This window comes from Muscardinus avellanarius (assembly GCF_963383645.1).
Source record: "Muscardinus avellanarius genome assembly, chromosome: 6".
Classification (NCBI taxonomy): Eukaryota; Metazoa; Chordata; class Mammalia; order Rodentia; family Gliridae; genus Muscardinus; species Muscardinus avellanarius.
The window spans coordinates 136,217,922-136,236,350 of NC_137791.1; the positions used below are offsets into that span (position 1 = coordinate 136,217,922).

Genomic DNA, 18,429 nt, shown 5'->3' on the forward strand with positions numbered 1-18,429 from the left:
TGCCCTAAATCGCCTCGTCCCTCACTCCTGTCTGCCCTCCCGCCCGGGAGGGACTTCCTGCTCCCACCGTGCCCTGGCTCCCGTGGGTGCCTGCAGCTGTCTGCTCTAGCCTCTGCCTTCTCCAGGGAGGAGAAGGCCCCTGGTGCTGGTGCAGTCTGGCAGCCGCGGCAGCCTCTGCTGGGCCAGCCCACGTACGTCCAGCGTGGGTTGGAGCCCCGGGCGCGGCGGTGCTGTGGGGCGTGGAGGCCAGCTCGGCTCCGCTCCTGTCTCGGCGTCACGGTGCTGGGGGCTCACGCTGATGCCTGCTGTCTCTGTCACTACAGGGCTCAGTGAGGTCTCCACCAAGAAGAGATGTATGCTCAGCCTGCTTCTCTGCGTTCCTCCCCAAAGGCTGGATGCTTCCAGGAAACACTTTTCCTTAAGTGGGACCTAGGAGCGGGGCATTGATTCTCAGACCCTTGCCGTCTGCCTGGGTGGCCCGGGCCCAGCCTGGTCCGTGCCCTCCTGTGGCTTTCATGCTGTGACCGAGCTGCCTGACAGGAGCAACTTAGAGGGAAGAGGTTCATTTGGTTCATGGCTTCAGAAGTCGGTCCTTGGCTCCCTGGCTCCAAGGCAGGAACACCCAGGGTGTGGTGGTGCAGGGCCGCTCAGCTCCTGGTAGCTGGGAAGCTGAGAGTCGTGGGAGTGGCCGGGGCAGCGAGAGTCGCCCGGGCCGAGCCCCAGGTGGCTTCCTCCAGCCAGGCCGCACCGCGGCAGTTTCTGCCCAGTGCGTCCGGGCAGGCTGCTGAGCCTGCAGTGGGCTGCCCACTCCCGGACAGCCCGTTCAGAGCTTTCACCTGTGGCCATTTTCGCATTGGCAGCACGGAGCTGTTTCGGGGGCGGTCCTCGTCTAGACTGCCCACGTGTGGGATGTGGGTCCGGTACACACGCCTGCCGTCCAGCGTGCACGGCTCCACGTCATGCGGTGCTGGGCGCTTTGTACTTTGTTGCTCTTAACACCCATCACGTCCTGGAGGTGGGTTTTGTCCTCTGGGTGTCAGAAGATGAGGCAGTCCTAAGAAAAGAAATAAACGCTCTGGGTTCCCAAGGTCAGGATGGGATTAGGACGGGGCGGTTTCTGCAGCTGCACTGTGCCGTGTTCAGGAGCACCACGGGGTTCTGGTGCCGGCACAGTCGTCCAGTCTCTTGGCAGCGTGTGCCTGTTGTGCCCAGCCACCAGGCTTAGTGTCTCACACCCAAGGCCGCCTGTGTGCTCCCGTCCAGCTCGGCTACAAGGCCGTTTGCAGTCTGCGGGCGCCAGGTCATCTCTTCCTGGCCTCTCAGGAGGGCCTTCCTGTCTGTCTCTCGTGGGTGTAAGCTGCTGCTGCTGCTTTAGAGCCTGGTTCTGGGGCACCTGGCCCTCTACTCTGTGTGCTGAGCCCTTTGGTCCGTGTCAGTGGGAAGTTGGTCTGACACCTGGGAGCAGGGAGGGCCAGCACTCACAGATGACCCACCCACCCACCCTCTTTTTTTCTTTCTTTCTTTCTTTCTTTCTTTCTTTCTTTCTTTCTTTCTTTCTTTCTCTCTTTTCTTTCTTCCTAGAGGCATTTTATCTCCAAACTATACCCCCAGCCTGATTTTATTTCTTATTTGAATACAAGATCTCACAAGGTCTTTGAGAGCCTTTCTAAGTTGCCAAGGCTAGCTTTGAACATGTGATTCTCTTATCGCAGCCTCCTAGGTACTAGGATTACAAGCTTGTGCCACCACGCTGGCTTATTTATTTATTTGCAGGTCTGGGGATGGAACTCAGGGGCATTTGACCTCTGAGTTACACCCCCTGCCCTATTTTTTCTTTATTTTGAAACAGGGTCTCACTGAGTTGCAAAGGGCCTCACTAAGTAGCTGAGGCTATCCTTGAACTGCGATCCTTCAGTCTCAGCCTCCCAAATGCTGAGATTACAAGCGTGCACCACGACACCTGGCTTCAGCTTATTTTTAGAGAGAGAGAGAGAGAGAGAGAGAGAGAGTGAGTGTGTGTGTGTGTGTGTGTGTGTGTGTGTGTGGGGAGAGAGAGAGAGAGAGAGTGTGTGTGTGTGTGTGTGTGTGTGTGTGTGTGTGTGTGTGTGTTTGGAACCCAGGGGTATTGTATCTCCAAGCTATACCCCCAGCTCTATTTTTTATTTGTTATTCTGAAGCAAGGCCTCACTGAGTTGCAGAGGGCCTCACTAAGTAGCTGAGGCTGGCCACGAACCGCAATTCTTCTTTCTCAGCCTCCCGAGTGCTGGGATTGCAAGCGTGTGCTGCCACACCTGGCTTAGTTTTAGTTTTAGTTTTTTTTTTTTTTTTTGGGGGGGTGGTACTGGGGTTCCTGGAAACCCTTCTACCTCCGGGCTACACTCCCGAACCTACCTGCGCGATCCTCCTTCCTCTGCCTCCCAAGCACGGGGATTACAAGCATGCATCACCACGCCCAGCCTTATTTTTAGTTTTAAAACAGAGTCTCGCTGAGGGGCTCTTGTAAGTTGCTAAGTAAAGTTGGTTTTTAACCTGCTCTCCTCCTGTCTCACCTTCCCAAGTACTGGGATTACAGGTGTGTTCTTTCCTTCATGGAGAAAAGACTCAGGAACTTTCATTCTGTGCAGGTGGTGCTCTAGGAAAGTTCGAGACTTGTGGTGGCAGGGAATTCCTCCGAGTGTGAGAGGCAAAGTGTGGAGCTTAGCCATCGGCAACGAGTTGAACATCACCCACGGTGAGTGGCTTGCACGCCGCAGCCCGGGTCCCTTTCGTGCTGTCCTAGGAAGCTGCGGCCAGGGAGGGGCCGTCTCGGGGCCCTCCGTCTCCTGGGTGCAGGGCAGGGGCCCTGGGTGGGGTGGAGAGCACGGACCGCAGATCCTCGGCAGATCCTCAGCGGATCCTCGGCAGATCCTCGGCGGTGGGGTGCAGCAGCACTCAGCAGAGTCCTGAGAGACAGTCTTGGTCAGACACGAACGGGGGTGCTTACTGGACTTGGGGTGCCTTTCCAGTCAGCCCTGGAGGGGCAGCGTGCCGTGCATCCTAGGCCGGGGTCGTGGGGGTGTCCGGCTGGTGTCCGTCGGGCTGTGCCGCCCCCTGGCCAGGCGCACTACCCGTCAGCGAGTCCTGCGCTCCCTCAGGACTCGCAGTGCCCACGGGCTGGGCGTGACGCGTTGCCACAGGCAGTGGGCACCTGTCCTCCCTCCTTCCAGGACAGTTGGGCTCCCGCTCTGCCCTGCCAGGGCGCCATCTGCCTGTGCAGCCGAAGACGGCGTCTGCACGCGGCGACCACTGCCTTGAGCTGTCCTCCTGGCTGGCCCTGTTCTCATCTTGACAGCTGTCCCTTGGCCCGGGCAGTGTCTCCACTTCCAGTTTTATAGCTGGCCGGCTGGACTACGACTGGCTCCCTCACGATGGGACACTCGGCCTTGGACTTTGAAGTTGGCGTTGGGAGACCCCCATCCCGCCAGTGAGCTGTGCGGGCGATTTCATAAACCCTGACACTCGGGCCCCTTTGCCCTGAGGCTGCAGTCTTGCTACCTTCACAGCTGGCAGTGGTTTTTGTCCATCTCCAGCCAGAATGACAAGCGTAGCTCACTCCTGGAAGCCGAGAGCAGGAGCCGTCCCTCCAGGTGCTCAGACTCCTCGGATTGTCTTGTGAGCACTCGGCTTTCTGGATGATGACAACGCATTTCACAGCGGTGCCCGCCTGCCATGGCAGACTACCAGAGCTTTCATGTTAGGGCCTCACAAGGCCGGAGCAGGGTCGTTAAGCAAGATTTTACTTGTTGGAGTACTGTGGTGTTACTAACATTTGCATTACTTTTTTTTTTTTTTTGAGGTACCAGAGGTGGAACCCAGGACCACTGTACCTCCGAGCTACCCCCAGCTCTAGTTTTTAGTCTTTTTATTTTTGAAACGGGGTCTCATTGAGTTGCGAAGGGCCTCACCACGTAGCTGAGGCTACCTGAGAACCGTGATCCTCCGGTCTCAGCCTCCCAAATGCTGGGATTACAAGGTACGCCACCACACCTGGCTGTATTACGTTTTAATAAAATAACACGTACCACCCAGAAAGTACACGGGACCTGCTTTATTTTCCAGAAGTAATAATCAGAGAATAAAGAGATGAAGATTCTGTGGGGAGCTTAACTCCTCAGTGACTGGCTGGTGGTGTGGGGTCCGGAGCTTCGGGAGCTGGGGAGCATCAGGCCAGCTGAGCGGCTGGGTAGGGCCTGCCCTGACAGGGCGGCTTCCTAACAGGCAGGGGCTCGGATGTGCCCAGTGAAGGGCGTGCGTTCCGCTGAGACTCCTGAGCCTGGGCTACCACCTATTACCAGCCTGCCCTAGAAGAGCTGTTGAAAGGTTCTAAATATGGAAGCGCGTTGGAGCCCTCGCGACGCTTGCGTGACAGGAGGAGCGCTTGTTCCTTGCCAGCTCTGCCTGCCCCTGAGCCCCTCTCCCCCCTGGCTCCACTTCTTGCAGCAAGGTGAGCGAGACTGGGCCACGCGGTAGCATTTCCCTCCTGTCCTCAGGAGAAAACAGAGCCCATCCTAATCCCAAAATGTGAAAATTCCAAATGTTGAAACCCTGAAAACTGCAATTTCCAAAACTGCAGTTGCTGGGGAAGAAGGGAGGCTGTATAAGAAGAGCAGAGCGGGCGTGGCAGCGCACGCCTGTAATCCTAGCACTTGGGAGGCTGAGACAGGAGGATCGCAGGTTCAAGGCCAGCCTCAGCAACTGCGCAAGACCCTGCTTCAAAATTTAAAGGAATAAAATTGGCCTGGGGGTGTAGCTCAGGTAGAATGCCCCTGGGTTCAGTCCCCAGTCCTGCAAAAAATTTTTACAAAATTAAAAAAATAAAGAGCAGAAAGCGGTGAGGGCTAAAGCTTCAGTTGAATAGTGCGTCAGGGTATGCACGGGCACCACTTCCAGCTAAAGAGATGCCAGGAGCCTTGAGTGACTCGAAGTCCCTGCCGTCTGTAGGAGCCAGCAGACCTGCTGGCTGGCCTGAAGGTAACACTGCGCACAGTAGGAGAGCAGACAGACGGTGGTGTCTGCTGGGTCCCCTCCTGTCTCCATGAGCTCGTGCTGGGGCAGGAGAGCCGAGGCCTGAGCGCAGAGCAGCGCAGGAGAAGGCCCGCCTGGGCGCTCCTGCCCGTCACGAAGAGCTTCGCCAGGGCCCGGGCTGCATGGACTTGTGCACGTGGCCAGGAGAGCCAGGCCTGGGGGCTCCTCGTGGCGAGGATTCTCCGTAGAGGGATGGATGTGGAGAACTGCGATGCCACTCTAATATATTTGGTCATGTATCTGGTTTTCTTTTTAGTTTTTTACTGTCTTGAAAGTTTTTTCCATTTTTCAGTTGTTAGCATTTTATTTTGTGTGTGTGTGTGGGGGAACTGAGGCATTCTATCTCCAAGCCACACCCCCAGCCCTATTTTTTATTCCTAATTTTGAAACAGGGTCTCACTAAGTTGCAGAGGGCCTCACTGAGTAGCTGAGGCTGGCCGTGAACCTGCAGGCCTCCGGCGTCAGCCTCTCAAGGCTGGGGTTACAGCGTGCCCCCACGCCCGCTTGTCAGCATTACTTTTTACAATTCTCATACCAAGCGTCTCATCTCAACATCAGAGGCATAAACGGTGTAAAGACTTAGTGAGTTCTGGTTAGTTTTATGCATGTTTTGCAAACGTGACTCCATGAACGTGCATTAGCGTAGTGTGGACTTTGCGCAGATGCCTTGAGCAGGCTTGACACGTCCCGTCCTAGAGTGACGAGCAGGTGCCCAGGTGCAGCTGCGTTGTGAAGCCACAGTGCCTCCAGTGCCAGCTCACACATTTTGAGCAATTTTGTTCAGAGTTGTCTGAGTACTGCAGATGACTTGCAGTAACACGGCTGGGCACACAGCTGCCAGCCACAGTGATAGGCCTGCGCGTCTTAAGCTTTTCAGCCTGTTTCTTTATGAATAGTTATTTACACCAAAAATACTGAGTGCTTCTGCTCTTAAAAATATGTTGTTGTCTATTTTGTTTTGTAAAGTGACCTGTGAAGTGATCTGTCGTGTTTATATGTTTCTGAAGTAAATCTTTTAAAAATGGAAATAAAGCTGGGCGTGGGGTGCACGCTTGTAATCCCAGCATTCGGGAGGCTGAGACAGGAGGATCACAGTTCTCAGACAGCCTCAGCTACCTAGGCTCTTTGCAACTCAGTGAGACCCTGTTTCAAAATAAAGAATAAAAAATAGGGTTGGGGGTGTGGCTTCAAGTAGAATGCCCCTGGGTTTCATCCCTGGTGCTGCCAAAAAAAAAAGTAAGTAAATGTCTTTTTAAAATTTTTTATTGATGCATTGTATTCATACATCATAATGGGTAAAAAAAACTGTGTGGACATACATATACGTAAATATCTTTTAAAGAATTTTTTAAACTATTTTTTTTCGAAGCCTATTCCCAGGATCTTAGACTTGAGGACTTTTCCTGTTTGGGGATTATGGTATTTGGGATTTGTCTTTGGGTGTTGCGTCCCAAAGCCACATGAGGCCAGGGGGTCCCTGCTTGCCCCTCATTTTCTCCAGGGATTGTCCCACTGTGTCGGTGCCAGGGCCATTGCTCTGTCTGCAAAGGTGCATGAGGGCCTGCCGGCTGGCATGGTACAGGGCAGTGGGTTGGGCCAGGTGGTCTGTAGGTGGGAGAGAAGAACATGCCTTCTTTGCCTGTGGTGTGTGCTAAGCCTGCTGGGTGGCCGTAGCGTTCGGGGTGTTTATGAAGAGTGATGCACACGCAGTAGCAGCTGTGCGTTCCGGGGGTTCATGAAGAGTGACGCACACAGGACTCATTTGGAGCCTTTTCTTCCAGAGCTCTTTGACATCTGTCTTGCCCGGGCCAAGGAGCGGTGGCGGTCCCTCAGCACCGGAGGCTCTGAGGTGGAGACTGAAGGTACGGAGGGTTCTGAAGCTTGGGCCCCTGCTGGGGTCCGCCGTGGGTCCGCCGCGTGGATGGCCTTTTAAATACCGTATGCAGAGCCAGGCGTGGTGGCGCACGCTTGTAATCCCAGCACGTGGGAGGCTGAGACAGAAGGATCGCACAGGTTCAAAGCCAGCCTCAGCTACTTAGGCTCTCAGAAACTCAGAGGCCCTGTTTCCAAATAAAATAGAAAATAGGTCGGGGAGTGTAGCCCGTAAGTGGAAAGCCTCTGGGTTCCATTCCCAGCACCACAAAATTAAATAAATAAAAATAAATAAATACTGTTTGTAGCCAAGCATGGTGGTGCATGCTTGGGAACCCAGTATTTGGCACACTTGAGGCAGGGGGATTGCAGGTTCGCGGCCAGCCTCGACTACTTAGGCCCTTCACTACTTAGACCGTGTTTCAAAATAAAGAATAAAAAATAGGGCTGGGGTGTATCTCAGAGGTAGCGTCCCTGGGTTCAATTTTCAGTACCCCCCCTCCATGCTCTCACACAGAATACTATCTATGTGTTATTGGAGTTCAAAAAAATAGAAAACAGATCATCCATGAGTATTTGTTGGAAATGTTACACAAGTGTCCTGTTGAAGTAGTTCTCACAGTATTTTGTTTCACTTTTAATTTCATCTTTATTTTTAGTTAATAAGTTGACAAAATTGCATAATATTTGCCTTGTACAACAGGTTTTAAAAAATATATACATCATGACTAAATGTTGCTAATTAGCATATGTATTACATGTCGTTATAACTTTTAGGATAAGAACACTTCATCCTTAGCTTTTCATTTTTCAATACAGTATTAATTATAGTCACCATGGTAGCATTCCTGGCCGGGCGTGGTGGGCACGCTTGTAATCCCCACGCTTGGGAGGCGGAGACAGGATCGCGCAGGTCCGGAGCCAGCCGCGCTGGCTTAAGAGACTCTGTTTCCACATAAAAAAAAAAAAAAGTAAAAAAATAGGTCTGGGAGTGTAGCCCGTGGGAGGGTAGCCCGGAGGTAGAAGGGCTTCCAGGAACCCAGTACCACCAAAAAAATAAAAAAATAAATAAAATAAAATAATGATAGCATTCCTGTAGTTATTCCTCACATCGAACTGAAATGTTGTCTCCTTAGACCACTGCCCGCCCAGCCTCTGGCAGCCCCCGTTTTACTCTGCTTCTATGAGTTTAACATTCTCAGGTTCTGCTTCCAAATGAGGTTGGTGGTTTGCTTTCGTGTGCGAGGCCCCCAGGGCCGCCCGCGTGGTAAACACTGGCGGGTTTCCTTCTCCTCTGGCTAGGTAGTGTCCTCCCGTGTGTGTACGATGTCTCCTCTGCACAGTGGGTGGATCCCAGTCCTGTCGGCTGTGAAGAGCTGCAGGGAGCGCGGGGTGCAGAGGTCTCTTACACACTGATCTGATTTCCGTGGTGGATTTCTGGGTCATTTGTGGTCGTATTTTTAATTTCTTGTGGCCATATATATAAACTTTATACCAATGATACGTAAAGTCCAGTGATGATTCGGTGAGCGGTTGTCTGTGCCTGGTGCTCATTTGTATATACGTTCCTGCTGTTCTTACTTTCCCTGGTGGTGGTAGATTAGGCTAATTAGATTTTTAACGTCCTTTCACTGGTGAATTGCAGCCCCACAGCATAACGTAGTGCAGAGTAGTAAGGACATACGCGGCACGGCACCTGCTCTGCGTCCCACACATGCATTTTGGTTTCTGACCTAGAGAGTGACCTGGTGATGCTCTGGCCTCGGCTGGTGCCTAGGGATTTTACTCCTGGACGCATTCTGGAGGTCAGAGAGCACCTTCAGAGAGCGCACGATCTGTGTGGCTGTTGATAGCCCCCCAGCGCCTCGGGGTTGGCCCACCTGGTGGCCTAGGAGCAGTGACTCTGGATCTCTTGACAGATGCTGGATTTCCAGCCGCAGACAGAGAAGCCAGCCTGGAGCTTATTAAACTGGACATTTCTAGAACATTTCCTAATCTCTGCATATTCCAGCAAGTAAGTGGTGATTCGTTTCACGTATGTTTTGTCTAAAAGTCACAAGCGCCAAGCTGCGTCTATTTGTAACCAAGTTTGAAAGCTAGGAGTTTTCCTGGGGAAGGTAGGGTAGATATTTCTGTTAGTACATTTACACATTTTAAGATACGTGTGACTGCTCATTGGCAACTGTGACCGCGGCCGCACGTCTGCTTCAGTGGCGATTCCATCCCGTGAAGAGCTCCTGGCGCAGCCTCTGTGGGTGGTCACAAGACCAGTCAGTGCCCGAGGAGTGGGTGGCCAGGCTGCTGAGCAGGTGGGCCAGATGGGTGGGGCCCTTGTAGCCAGATGCAGGAGCCAGCTGCAGAGGAGGGGAGAGCAGAGTGGGGCCTCGCGGAGGGCGTTGGAGCAGAGGCCAGTGCTGCCGGAGGTGGAGCTTGGAGGCCTAGTAGAACTCTTTGAAGACCTTGTGTTTTGGGGGTCAGTGGGCACTCACTGGGTCCCTTCACCTCACTGCCTGCAGGCAGTCTTTGGGTGCTCCCTCTGACGTCAGGCCCAGGTTTCCAGTGCCATACTGTGCACACAGCCTACCAGTAAAACATGGTCAGTTGAGCCAGGAGAGGTCAGTCATGTGGCTGCAGAGTGAGGCCTAGAGATGCGGGGCTTAAATGGGGTGGCGGGGATGTCGTGGTCCAGGGGCGCTGCTAGGCCACTGGGGATGGAAGAACTAAGGAGGACTGCCTGAGCGCTACAGAGCACCGTGGGCAGAGCTTGGGACACTGGTCTCTGGCTGGGGAAGGCTCTTAGAGACCCTACTGGCCAGGCACTTGGGGAGTGGCCAGTTGGAGGGCAGCACCACTCCAGCACTGCGGTGCTTTGACAGGGAGGACTAGAGAAGGCCTGGGCCTTGGGGACAGGGAGTGGCTGCCATGTCAGAAGGACTCACAGGCAGGCACAGGAGCCCGAGCTCAGGTGCTCAGATGCCGACCTGCGGCCCCGTTCTGCACTGCTTGCCTGCTCTGCCTGCGGGTGGCTGAGGGCGTGGCGAGGACGTGGTGGTGCTGGTGGGCCCCGCTTTGCTTTTACCTCCTCCCCTTTCTAAATGCAGCCAGACTTTCCATCTGAGTCTTGAGGTTTTGTTTTTTTTTGTTTGTTTGTTTTTTTGGTACTGGGGTTCCTGGAAGCCCTTCTACCTCCGGGCTACACTCCCAGACCTATTTTTACATTTTTATTTGGAAACAGGGTCTCCTAAGCCAGCGCGCGCGGCTGGCTTCGAACCTGCGCGATCCTCCTGTCTCTGCCTCCATTACAAGCGTGCGCCACCACGCCCGGCCCGAGGTTCTTTTTAAAAGACAAAAGGGGGGTGACTACAAAGCCTCCCAGCGTTGTCATGCCGTCAGGGCCATAACCCCCGCGAGTGCTGCCCCAGCCTGGGACGGGCAGTGACCCCGCCGGCGGCCTGTCTTGGCTCCCTCTCCCTCCCGCAGTTCAGCTCCTGTGCTCTGTCCGCCCGAGCTGCTCCTTGAGGTCCGCAGGCCTGGTGGTCTCAGGAGTCCCCTGGCTCTTACCTTAGAGGGCTCTCTGGCTCCACGCCCCACCCCAGGGTTCATGCTCCTCCTCCGTCCTTGCTGGAGGACCCGGGAATGCTGCTCTACAGAAAGGGTTTGGGATCCAAGCAGATGAGCCTTTGAGTCCCAGGTTGCCGTCTTGCCAGCCTTCCGTCGGTCAGGGTGTACCGCTTGATGTCTTGGGTCTCGGTTTGTTCATTTATTACCTGGGGGTCCTCTTAGCCCCAACAGGGCCCTTGACAGTGGTTGGCACAAAACGGGCATTCCATCAGTGCTAGTGATTACCAGTTCTCTTTGAACAAAATGAAACTGGGAGACGTTGCCTCCTCCCAGGGCTTTGAAGGGCCTTTCAGGCCAGGCGGCCCCTGGGCGCGGCCTTCCTAGTCCTTCCCTGCTGTGGAAGATCGCTCCACCCTGGCAGGAAGGAGCCTGGTAACCGTTCTGATGAGCAGAGGTAGAAGAAAACAAGGACTCTGGAGGGACCGTTCTGAGGAGCAGAGCACGGAGAACGCACAACAGCAGCCAAGGCTTCCCAAACGCTTCCTGCAGCGTTCCTCGCCCTGGGGGTGGAGTCTGGGCTGCCTGCGGCATACGCAGCCTGCACAGGCCCGGCGCCAGCCCAGGTCTGGCAGCCTGCACAGGCCCTGACCCCAGCCCCTCCGGCTTTCCCACCCCCGGGCCCCCGGAGTGTTTCCCAGCGTGGCCTCAGGAATGCTGTGTGTGATCTGGGAGCAGAGGGTGGCTAGGAAGGGGGCGCAGCAGCTCGGGGCCCTTGGGTGGGCTTGGCAGCTGGCCGAGGTTGCCTCTCACTGGGCTGCTTCGTGAATCTCACTGGTCGGTGGGTCCCGAGTTATGAGCGGGTGATGTTGGGTGCAGAGGGCGGGTGGGGAGAGACGGCCACAGCAGGCTTAGGAGGGAGCTGCGCCCAGCTGAGAAGCTCAGCTGTGTCCGGGGAGCGCGGCCAGGAAGCGCCTCCAGCCAGCCTGCCTCCTTAGGGGCCCCAGCCTGGCTGTCGTCCTTTCTCCTCTCTCATTGGCCAGAATGTGAGGTACACCCCTTGGTCACCTGTGGAGTGACTTCCTGGGCACAGGGCAGGAATGTTTTCCTTCTGTGCCAGCTGTAGGCACACAGTAGGCGTGGACAGTATGTGTGCGATGTGGACCCTGCAGGTCCCGTCACTGTACTGCACATGACCACAGTGGGAGGCAGCTCTGGGCTTTCTTCTGTGCTCAGTTAGGAGAAAGAGTTAGTGGGGCGTGGTGGCGCACGCTTGTAATCCCTGCGCTTGGGAGGCAGAGACAGGAGGATTGTGCAGGTTTGAAGCCAGCCCCACTGGCTTAAGAGACCCTGTTTCTAAATAAAAAAGTATAAAATAGGTCTGGGAGTGTAGCCGGAGGTAGAAGGGCTTCCAGAAACCCCAGTACCACCAAAAAGAAAGAAAGAAGAAAGAGTTAAGCTGGGCGTGGTGGTGCACACTTGTAATCCCAGCATTTGGGAGGCTGAGACCGGAGGATTGCAGTTCGCGGCCAGCCTCAGATCGCAGTTTGTGGCCAGCCTCAGCTACTTAGTGGGGCCCTTTGCAACTCAGTGAGACCCGGTTTCAAATTAAAGAATAAAAAATCGGGCTGGGAGTGTAGCTTGGAGGTAGAAAGCCCCTGGGTTCCATCCCTAGGACGAGAGAGAGAGAGAGGGAGAGGGAGAGGGAGAGGGAGAGGGAGAGGGAGAAAGAGTGGGACATAGGTTTTTTTGAAGCAGTTGAAGAAACGAAGGGGACCTTGAAGGGGTGGGGAGCTGGGAAAGGGACCGAGAAACAGGTTCTAGGGCCTGAGGCTGAGCGGGCCTGTCACACAGGAGGAGGCAGAAAGGCCCGGGGAGGGCGCAACTGACCAGGGGCCGCCTGCTGGACTCTGATGGGAACCAGTTACACGGCCACAGACAAGTTAGGGGTACTTCACCAGGTGCTCACAGAGCGGCTTCAGGGAGGGAGCTGCCGGCTTCCTGTTGACGGAGATGGTAGTTGATGTGTTAATGGCATAATGCATGTAAAGCTGCTCTGAGCGGCGGGGCGGGTGGCGGCGGCAGGCCTGAGCGCGCTGTGGCACTAACCATACTCACGCATGTGTTGTTTTGGTGTCGATCCTCTAGGGTGGCCCCTATCACGACATGTTGCACAGTATTTTGGGCGCTTATACTTGTTACCGACCGGATGTGGGCTATGTAAGTGAAAGTTTTTCAGTATTTTATAACATTTTCACCCATAAAGAAAATTAAAATACTGTCTGGAACATTTTAGATGCATATTCCAGTTGAATGCTTTATCTCTTTGTTAGGAATATGAAAACATCTCATGGTAAATGAGTTGGCTTTCCTCATATGAAACTGAGCCGGCGTGGCTGATCCGTAGCATGAATCACATTGCAGCTGGCTGTGATTTTAATTTTTTGCATGTGATCTAACATTCGCTCTTAAGCCTTTGGCAGTAACCATTTCACAAAGGCGAGCCGCTGCTACTTCTGCAGCTCTGCAGATGTGTACGCGGGCACGCCCCTCGTCAGCCACACTAAGGCAGGCGCACGCTGAGCCTCAGGACGTGACGCTGGCTGGGGGCCGTGGTCCGAGGGTGGCCTGAGACTCACCCCTTGGAGAGGGCTGGACGGTCGGTCGGGGCGGATGGGCTGGCCGCGCGGCTGAGGGCAGGCGGCTGGGGGCATTGGGCCCCCTTGTTAAGGGCAGCCCCGCGCTGCGCTCACAGCACTGCTAACACGCCTTGTCCCTCCCTCCCTCAGGTCCAGGGTATGTCCTTCATAGCGGCCGTGCTGGTCCTGAACCTGGACGCTGCGGACGCCTTCATCGCCTTTTCTAACCTCTTGAACAAGCCCTGTCAGATGGCGTTTTTCCGAGTGGACCACAGCCTTGTGAGTACGCTCCGCGTACGCGCCCTGGGTATTGTGTGGGGGAAGAAGGAAGGCACCTCCCTCCACCAAGCCGCTCAGAGCAAGGAGCGCTGTGGGCAGAGGGGAGCGTGGGCTCTGTATTGCCCTGCGCACAGACACATGTCCTCAGTGGCCATCTGCATGAACGTGTTAGTGCGTTCCCTCAGAGAGGCCGTGTTGCTGAAAATTGTATTCTTTCAACGAGGGAAGACCATGGGTTCTATGCAGACAGACGCCCTTCTGGTGTGTCAGGGACGCTGAACAGCAGTGTCCACACGCTGGGTCTGTCCATCGGGCATCTCGAAACTGACCCCTGCTGCTGCCCCCTGCCACGCTGGAGCGCCGCCTAAGGCCTGTTCTCATAGGCGGGAGGCAGGAGGCGGGATAAACCATGGTCCTTTTCTTAAAAAGGTGGCTGTCTGCTTAGCATGCTCTCACCACAGGGACAAGATGGAGGGAGCTGGTGGGGCCCGGGAGCCCAGCATGCTTTGTGTCATGCCACCACATGGTTCCTCACATGGCACAGACAAAGGTAGGGCCTCTGGAGGGTAGGGACCTGCCAAGGCACATCTGGTATGGGAAGAGCTGAGGTTTGCGTCCATTCCGGTTCCTGAGCCTTCGAAAAGTCACTTATTCAACAGATACATCAGATTTTGAGCAGCAGGATCTTGCTGCGTGCAGCAGTGCAAGCCTGTCTTCCCAGTACTTGGGAGACCGAGGTAGGAGTGTTGCAGCTTGAAGGCAGCAAGCAGTAACTTAGTAAGACTCTGTTTCAAAATAAAATATAAAATAGGGTTAGGGGTATAGTTCAGAGGCAGAACCCCACTGGGCTCAATCCCCAGTAACTAACACACGTGCTGCATGCGTGTGTGCACTCACACACTCACACGCTCACAGTGTCTTGATTTGCTAATGTACGTCCAGACCCAAGCGCTCTAATGGCTGTCGCCAGCTGGGGAGTCGGCTTCCTTACTCTCCTGAGGACCCCTCAGTGTAACTTGCTCAGAAGCTGCTGCTAAATTGGTGGCTGTCAGGGGAGTGCGCGCCAGCAGGGCCCCTCTGAGGAAAAGTTGGTGTTGTGCTTCACAGAGTCGGTGTGCAGATCTACCTGCAAGAATCAGTTCCGGGAGAGTTGTAAATGTGAACAAAGCATTCTGCACAGAAACAGTCATTACATAATTGTTTATAATGTGACTGTGAAGACAGTTTGAAGTGGGATCGGGGCCTGCAGACAGTAACTGAAGATCGGGCATCGCATCCAGTGCAGTGGTAGGCACGCGAGTGTGAGCAGACTTCCCCAAAGACTGCAAAATAGAGCGTTTACTGTAATTGCTACCATATTTGACAGCAAAAGCAAATGCACCACAATATTGGTAATATTCAGGATAGGTAGTTAATGGATTCGTGTAGCTTATGTGTTTCCTAAGTTTTCTGTACCAGTTGTCTTTGTAATCATTTAAGAACTTAGTCGGGCATGGTGGCGCACGCTTGTAATCCCCGCGCTTGGGAGGCTGAGACAGGAGGATCGCATGGGTTCGAAGCCAGCCTCAGCTACTTAGTGAGGCCCTCAGCAACTTAGACCCTGTTTCCAAATTAAAAAAAAAAAAAGGTCTGGGAGTATAGCCTGGAGGTAGAAAGCCTCTGGGTTTCACCCCCAGTACCACCAAAAAAAAAAAAAAAAAGAACTTACCTTTCCAAGAAAACAAATGGTTAGCAACTTAAAAATGTCTTTAGGAGAGCCGGGCATGGTGGTGCAGGCTTGTAATCCCAGCATTCGGGAGGCTGAGACCAGAGGATTGCGGTTCCCAGACAGCTTCAGCTACTTAATGAGGCCGTCTACAACTCAATGAGACCCGGTTTCAAAATAAAGAATAAAAAATAGGGCAGGGGCTGTAGCTCAGAGGTCGAATGCCCCTGGTTTCCATCCCTAGGCCTACAAAAAAAAAAAGTCTTTAGGAGAATGCTGGGTGTGGTGGTGCACACTTGTAATCCCTGTGCTTGGGAGGCGAAGACAGGAGGATTGTGCAGGTTCGAAGCCAGCCTCACTGGCTTAAGAGACCCTGTTTCCAAATAAAAAAAAATATAAAATAGGTCTGGGAGTGTAGCCTGGAGGTAGAAGGGCTTCCGGGAACCCCAGTGCCACCAAAAAAGAAAAAGTCTTTAGACGAGATTTTCACCCTTGAAATAACTCATTGATACTTAATATTCTAGCTTTTCGTTGTTTATGATGTTACTTTCTGAGAAAATTTTCTGGAATTTTTATGAATTATTTTTTATAATAAAATGATTCCTGGTTGGGCATGGTGGTACATACCTATAATCCTAGTACTTGGGAGGCTGAGATAGGAGGATTGCAAGTTCAAAGCCAACCTTAGCAGCTTAGCAAGACCGTCAGTGAGACCCACAGAAACAGTCATTACATAAGTGTTTATAATTGTGGCTATGGAAACAGTTTGAAGTAAGTGGGATACAGGGACTTCAAACTGTTTCCAAATAAAAAATAAAATAGGATCGGGTGTGGTAGTGCACACTTGTAATCTCAGTACTTGGGAGGCTGAGACGGGGATATCAGGTTGGCTAGATGTACTATTAGCAGCTACTTAATGAAGCCCTCTGCAACTTAGTGAGACCCTGTTTCAAAGAATAAAATTGGGCTGGGGATGTAGCTCAGCGGTAGATGCCCTTGGACTCAATCCCCAGTACCATGCACACATGCTCAAACATTCCTACCTAAATTTCTGATAATTTTGAAGACCTTTGGACATGTGGAATAACAACTGTACTTAGTAGTTTTAGCCTGTGGTTTCTTTTGTTTTGAGGTGCTGGGGTGGAACCCAGGGGCCTTCTACCTCTGGTCTACACTCCCAGACCTATTTTATACTTTATTTGGAAACAGGGTCTCACTAAGTTGCTGAGAGCCTCACTGAGTAGCTGAGGCTGGCTTTGAGCCTGTGCGATCCTCCTGTCTCCGCCTCCCAGGCGCTGGGATTACAAGTGTGCGCCCCCACGCCCGGCTCGCTGTGTTTTTGAGGGAGAGCCGTGGAGTCACAGTATTAAGTGCCCTTCCCTCCCGGCAGGCTTCTCTCTAGCAGGGGCCTGAGAACTGCTGTGGGTGACCATTAAAAGTGTGTCCAGACATTGCTGGAGGTGCGAGCACCCGCGGAGCCAGCTGCACAGCCCTTCCTTAGGAGGGGTGCGGGAAGTCGGTAACCCACGCCTGGCCAACCACGCGCGGCCCACTGCCCGCTGGCCCGTCCTTGGCTGTGGCAAGTCGCAGTCAAGTCCCCAGGTCGGGTGCTGCGGCCACGTGCTGGCTGGCCACCTCCTCCCTGGCGTCCTGGCTGCGGTGCGCAGGGGCTGGAGCTGAGTTGCAGGACCTCATCCTGTCTCCCCTGGCAGGGCCGGTGCTTGCAGTGAGGCGCGCCGCCTTCCCAGCTGGTCTTCCACAAGAATGAGCCCCCAAAGCCTCGGCCTTTGTGGGGGCCAGGCCTGGTCTCAAGTCCCAGCTCTACGACACGCTAACGTTCTACCCCTTTTTCTATAAACTGAAGAAATTCGATGTAGCTAGTAGGCTGTTGGGAGACTAGAGACTGTGTTGGCGCATAATGTGCCTGGATAGCACCTACACTGAGTTGCTGTTCAAAACCCGGCAATTACATAAAGAGACACTTGTTAGGTTCTAAAGGTGTGAATATGTGAAACCTGTGCTGACAATTGGCTTATTAGTATATTTCATGTCATCTCCCTAGATGTTGACCTATTTTGCTGCATTTGAGGTATTCTTCGAAGAAAATTTGCCGAAATTATTTGCTCATTTCAAGAAAAACAACCTAACTCCAGACATCTACTTGATAGATTGGTAAGGCTGAGTCTCCTGTGCCCGCAGCGTCCTCTCGCCCTGCCCTCTGCCTCCCCCTCCTGAGCCTGTGCTGTCCCCCAGCCCTGCCTGCCAGGCGCCCTTGTTCTCTGGCCGCCCTGCGGGCCATCGCGGCACGTGGGTGCTCTGTTGCCGCTCCACCTGACCCCTCTGGATTCTGTTGGTTTTCACAGTGCTGTTTGTCCTTCCCTAGAGGAGGTGTGTCTGGGCAGCAGGTGTGTGCCACGCACCGCCAGGGCCTCGGGCGGTGGGGCAGTGTCAGCAGTTGAGGGCAGAACCTCGGGCGGGTTTGAACGTAGTGATCTGAGATCCAGTAAGAGGTTCCAGAGTTGTGTGCTGGAGTAGTAGGCCAGGCCCGCCCCGTGCAGGGGTGTGGCTGCAAGAGAGGGCGTGGCCGTCACCCCAGAGTGCTAGGTGGAGGGCCAGACCTGAGTTAGGGAGCAGTCTCTGGGGTCCCGTGGAGGACAAGTGAGATCTGGAGCCGGTGGCCCCAGCCACGCCACAGGCATCCTGCCAGCAGCTGAGGAAGGGGCTCTGTGGAGGCGGGAGGGCGCCACTCAGTCAGAAGCCTGGCCTGGGCAGCTCAGAGCCTGGAGCTGCTGTGAGCAGGTGGCGGCTGGCTTCAATTTTCTCCCCAGCACAGGCCTCTGGGAGAGGAAGTCCAAGTGGTAATGAGGCCAGGCCCGGCTCATGGAGCAGACAGTCTGCACCTGGGGTGGGCTGCGCTTTGGGGTCATTCATGTGAACAGAGGTTTGGAGCTTGGAGCTTGGAGCGGTCACTGTGGAGCAGTAACAAGCTCTGGGTCATCGCGGCTTCTCTTTTTTTTTGTGTGTGTGGTACTGGGATAGAACCCAGGGGCATTCTACCTCCGGGTAATACTATTTTATTTTATTTGGAAACAGGGTCTCACTAGTTGCCGAGAGCCTCACTAAATAGCTGAGGCTGTCCGTGAACCGCGATCCGATCCTCCTGTCTCAGCCTCCCAAATGTTGGGATTACAAGCGTGCGCCACCATGCCCGGCTTAAAGGGCACTTTTATTCAACATTGAAGGTTTCTCTGGTCCTCCAGCAGCCGACTACACACAGCCCCTGGCCATGTCCATTCTTTGTGTGTGTGTGTC

General features: G+C 54.0%; 1 protein-coding gene across 2 annotated transcripts in view; it reads left to right on the forward strand.

Annotated features, from left to right (window-relative positions):
- Positions 1-18,429, forward strand: part of TBC1D14 (TBC1 domain family member 14) — a gene marked incomplete at both ends in the record, with an annotated part of 102,819 nt that overhangs the window by 76,392 nt on the left and 7,998 nt on the right. For both annotated transcript variants that reach the window (XM_080697783.1, XM_080697784.1), the window contains 6 exons: positions 2,625-2,731; positions 6,846-6,926; positions 8,856-8,950; positions 12,643-12,714; positions 13,284-13,412; positions 17,180-17,289. In XM_080697783.1, coding sequence (XP_080553909.1) covers positions 2,625-2,731; positions 6,846-6,926; positions 8,856-8,950; positions 12,643-12,714; positions 13,284-13,412; positions 17,180-17,289 — 594 coding nt within the window. The remainder of the gene's footprint in view (positions 1-2,624; positions 2,732-6,845; positions 6,927-8,855; positions 8,951-12,642; positions 12,715-13,283; positions 13,413-17,179; positions 17,290-18,429) is intronic.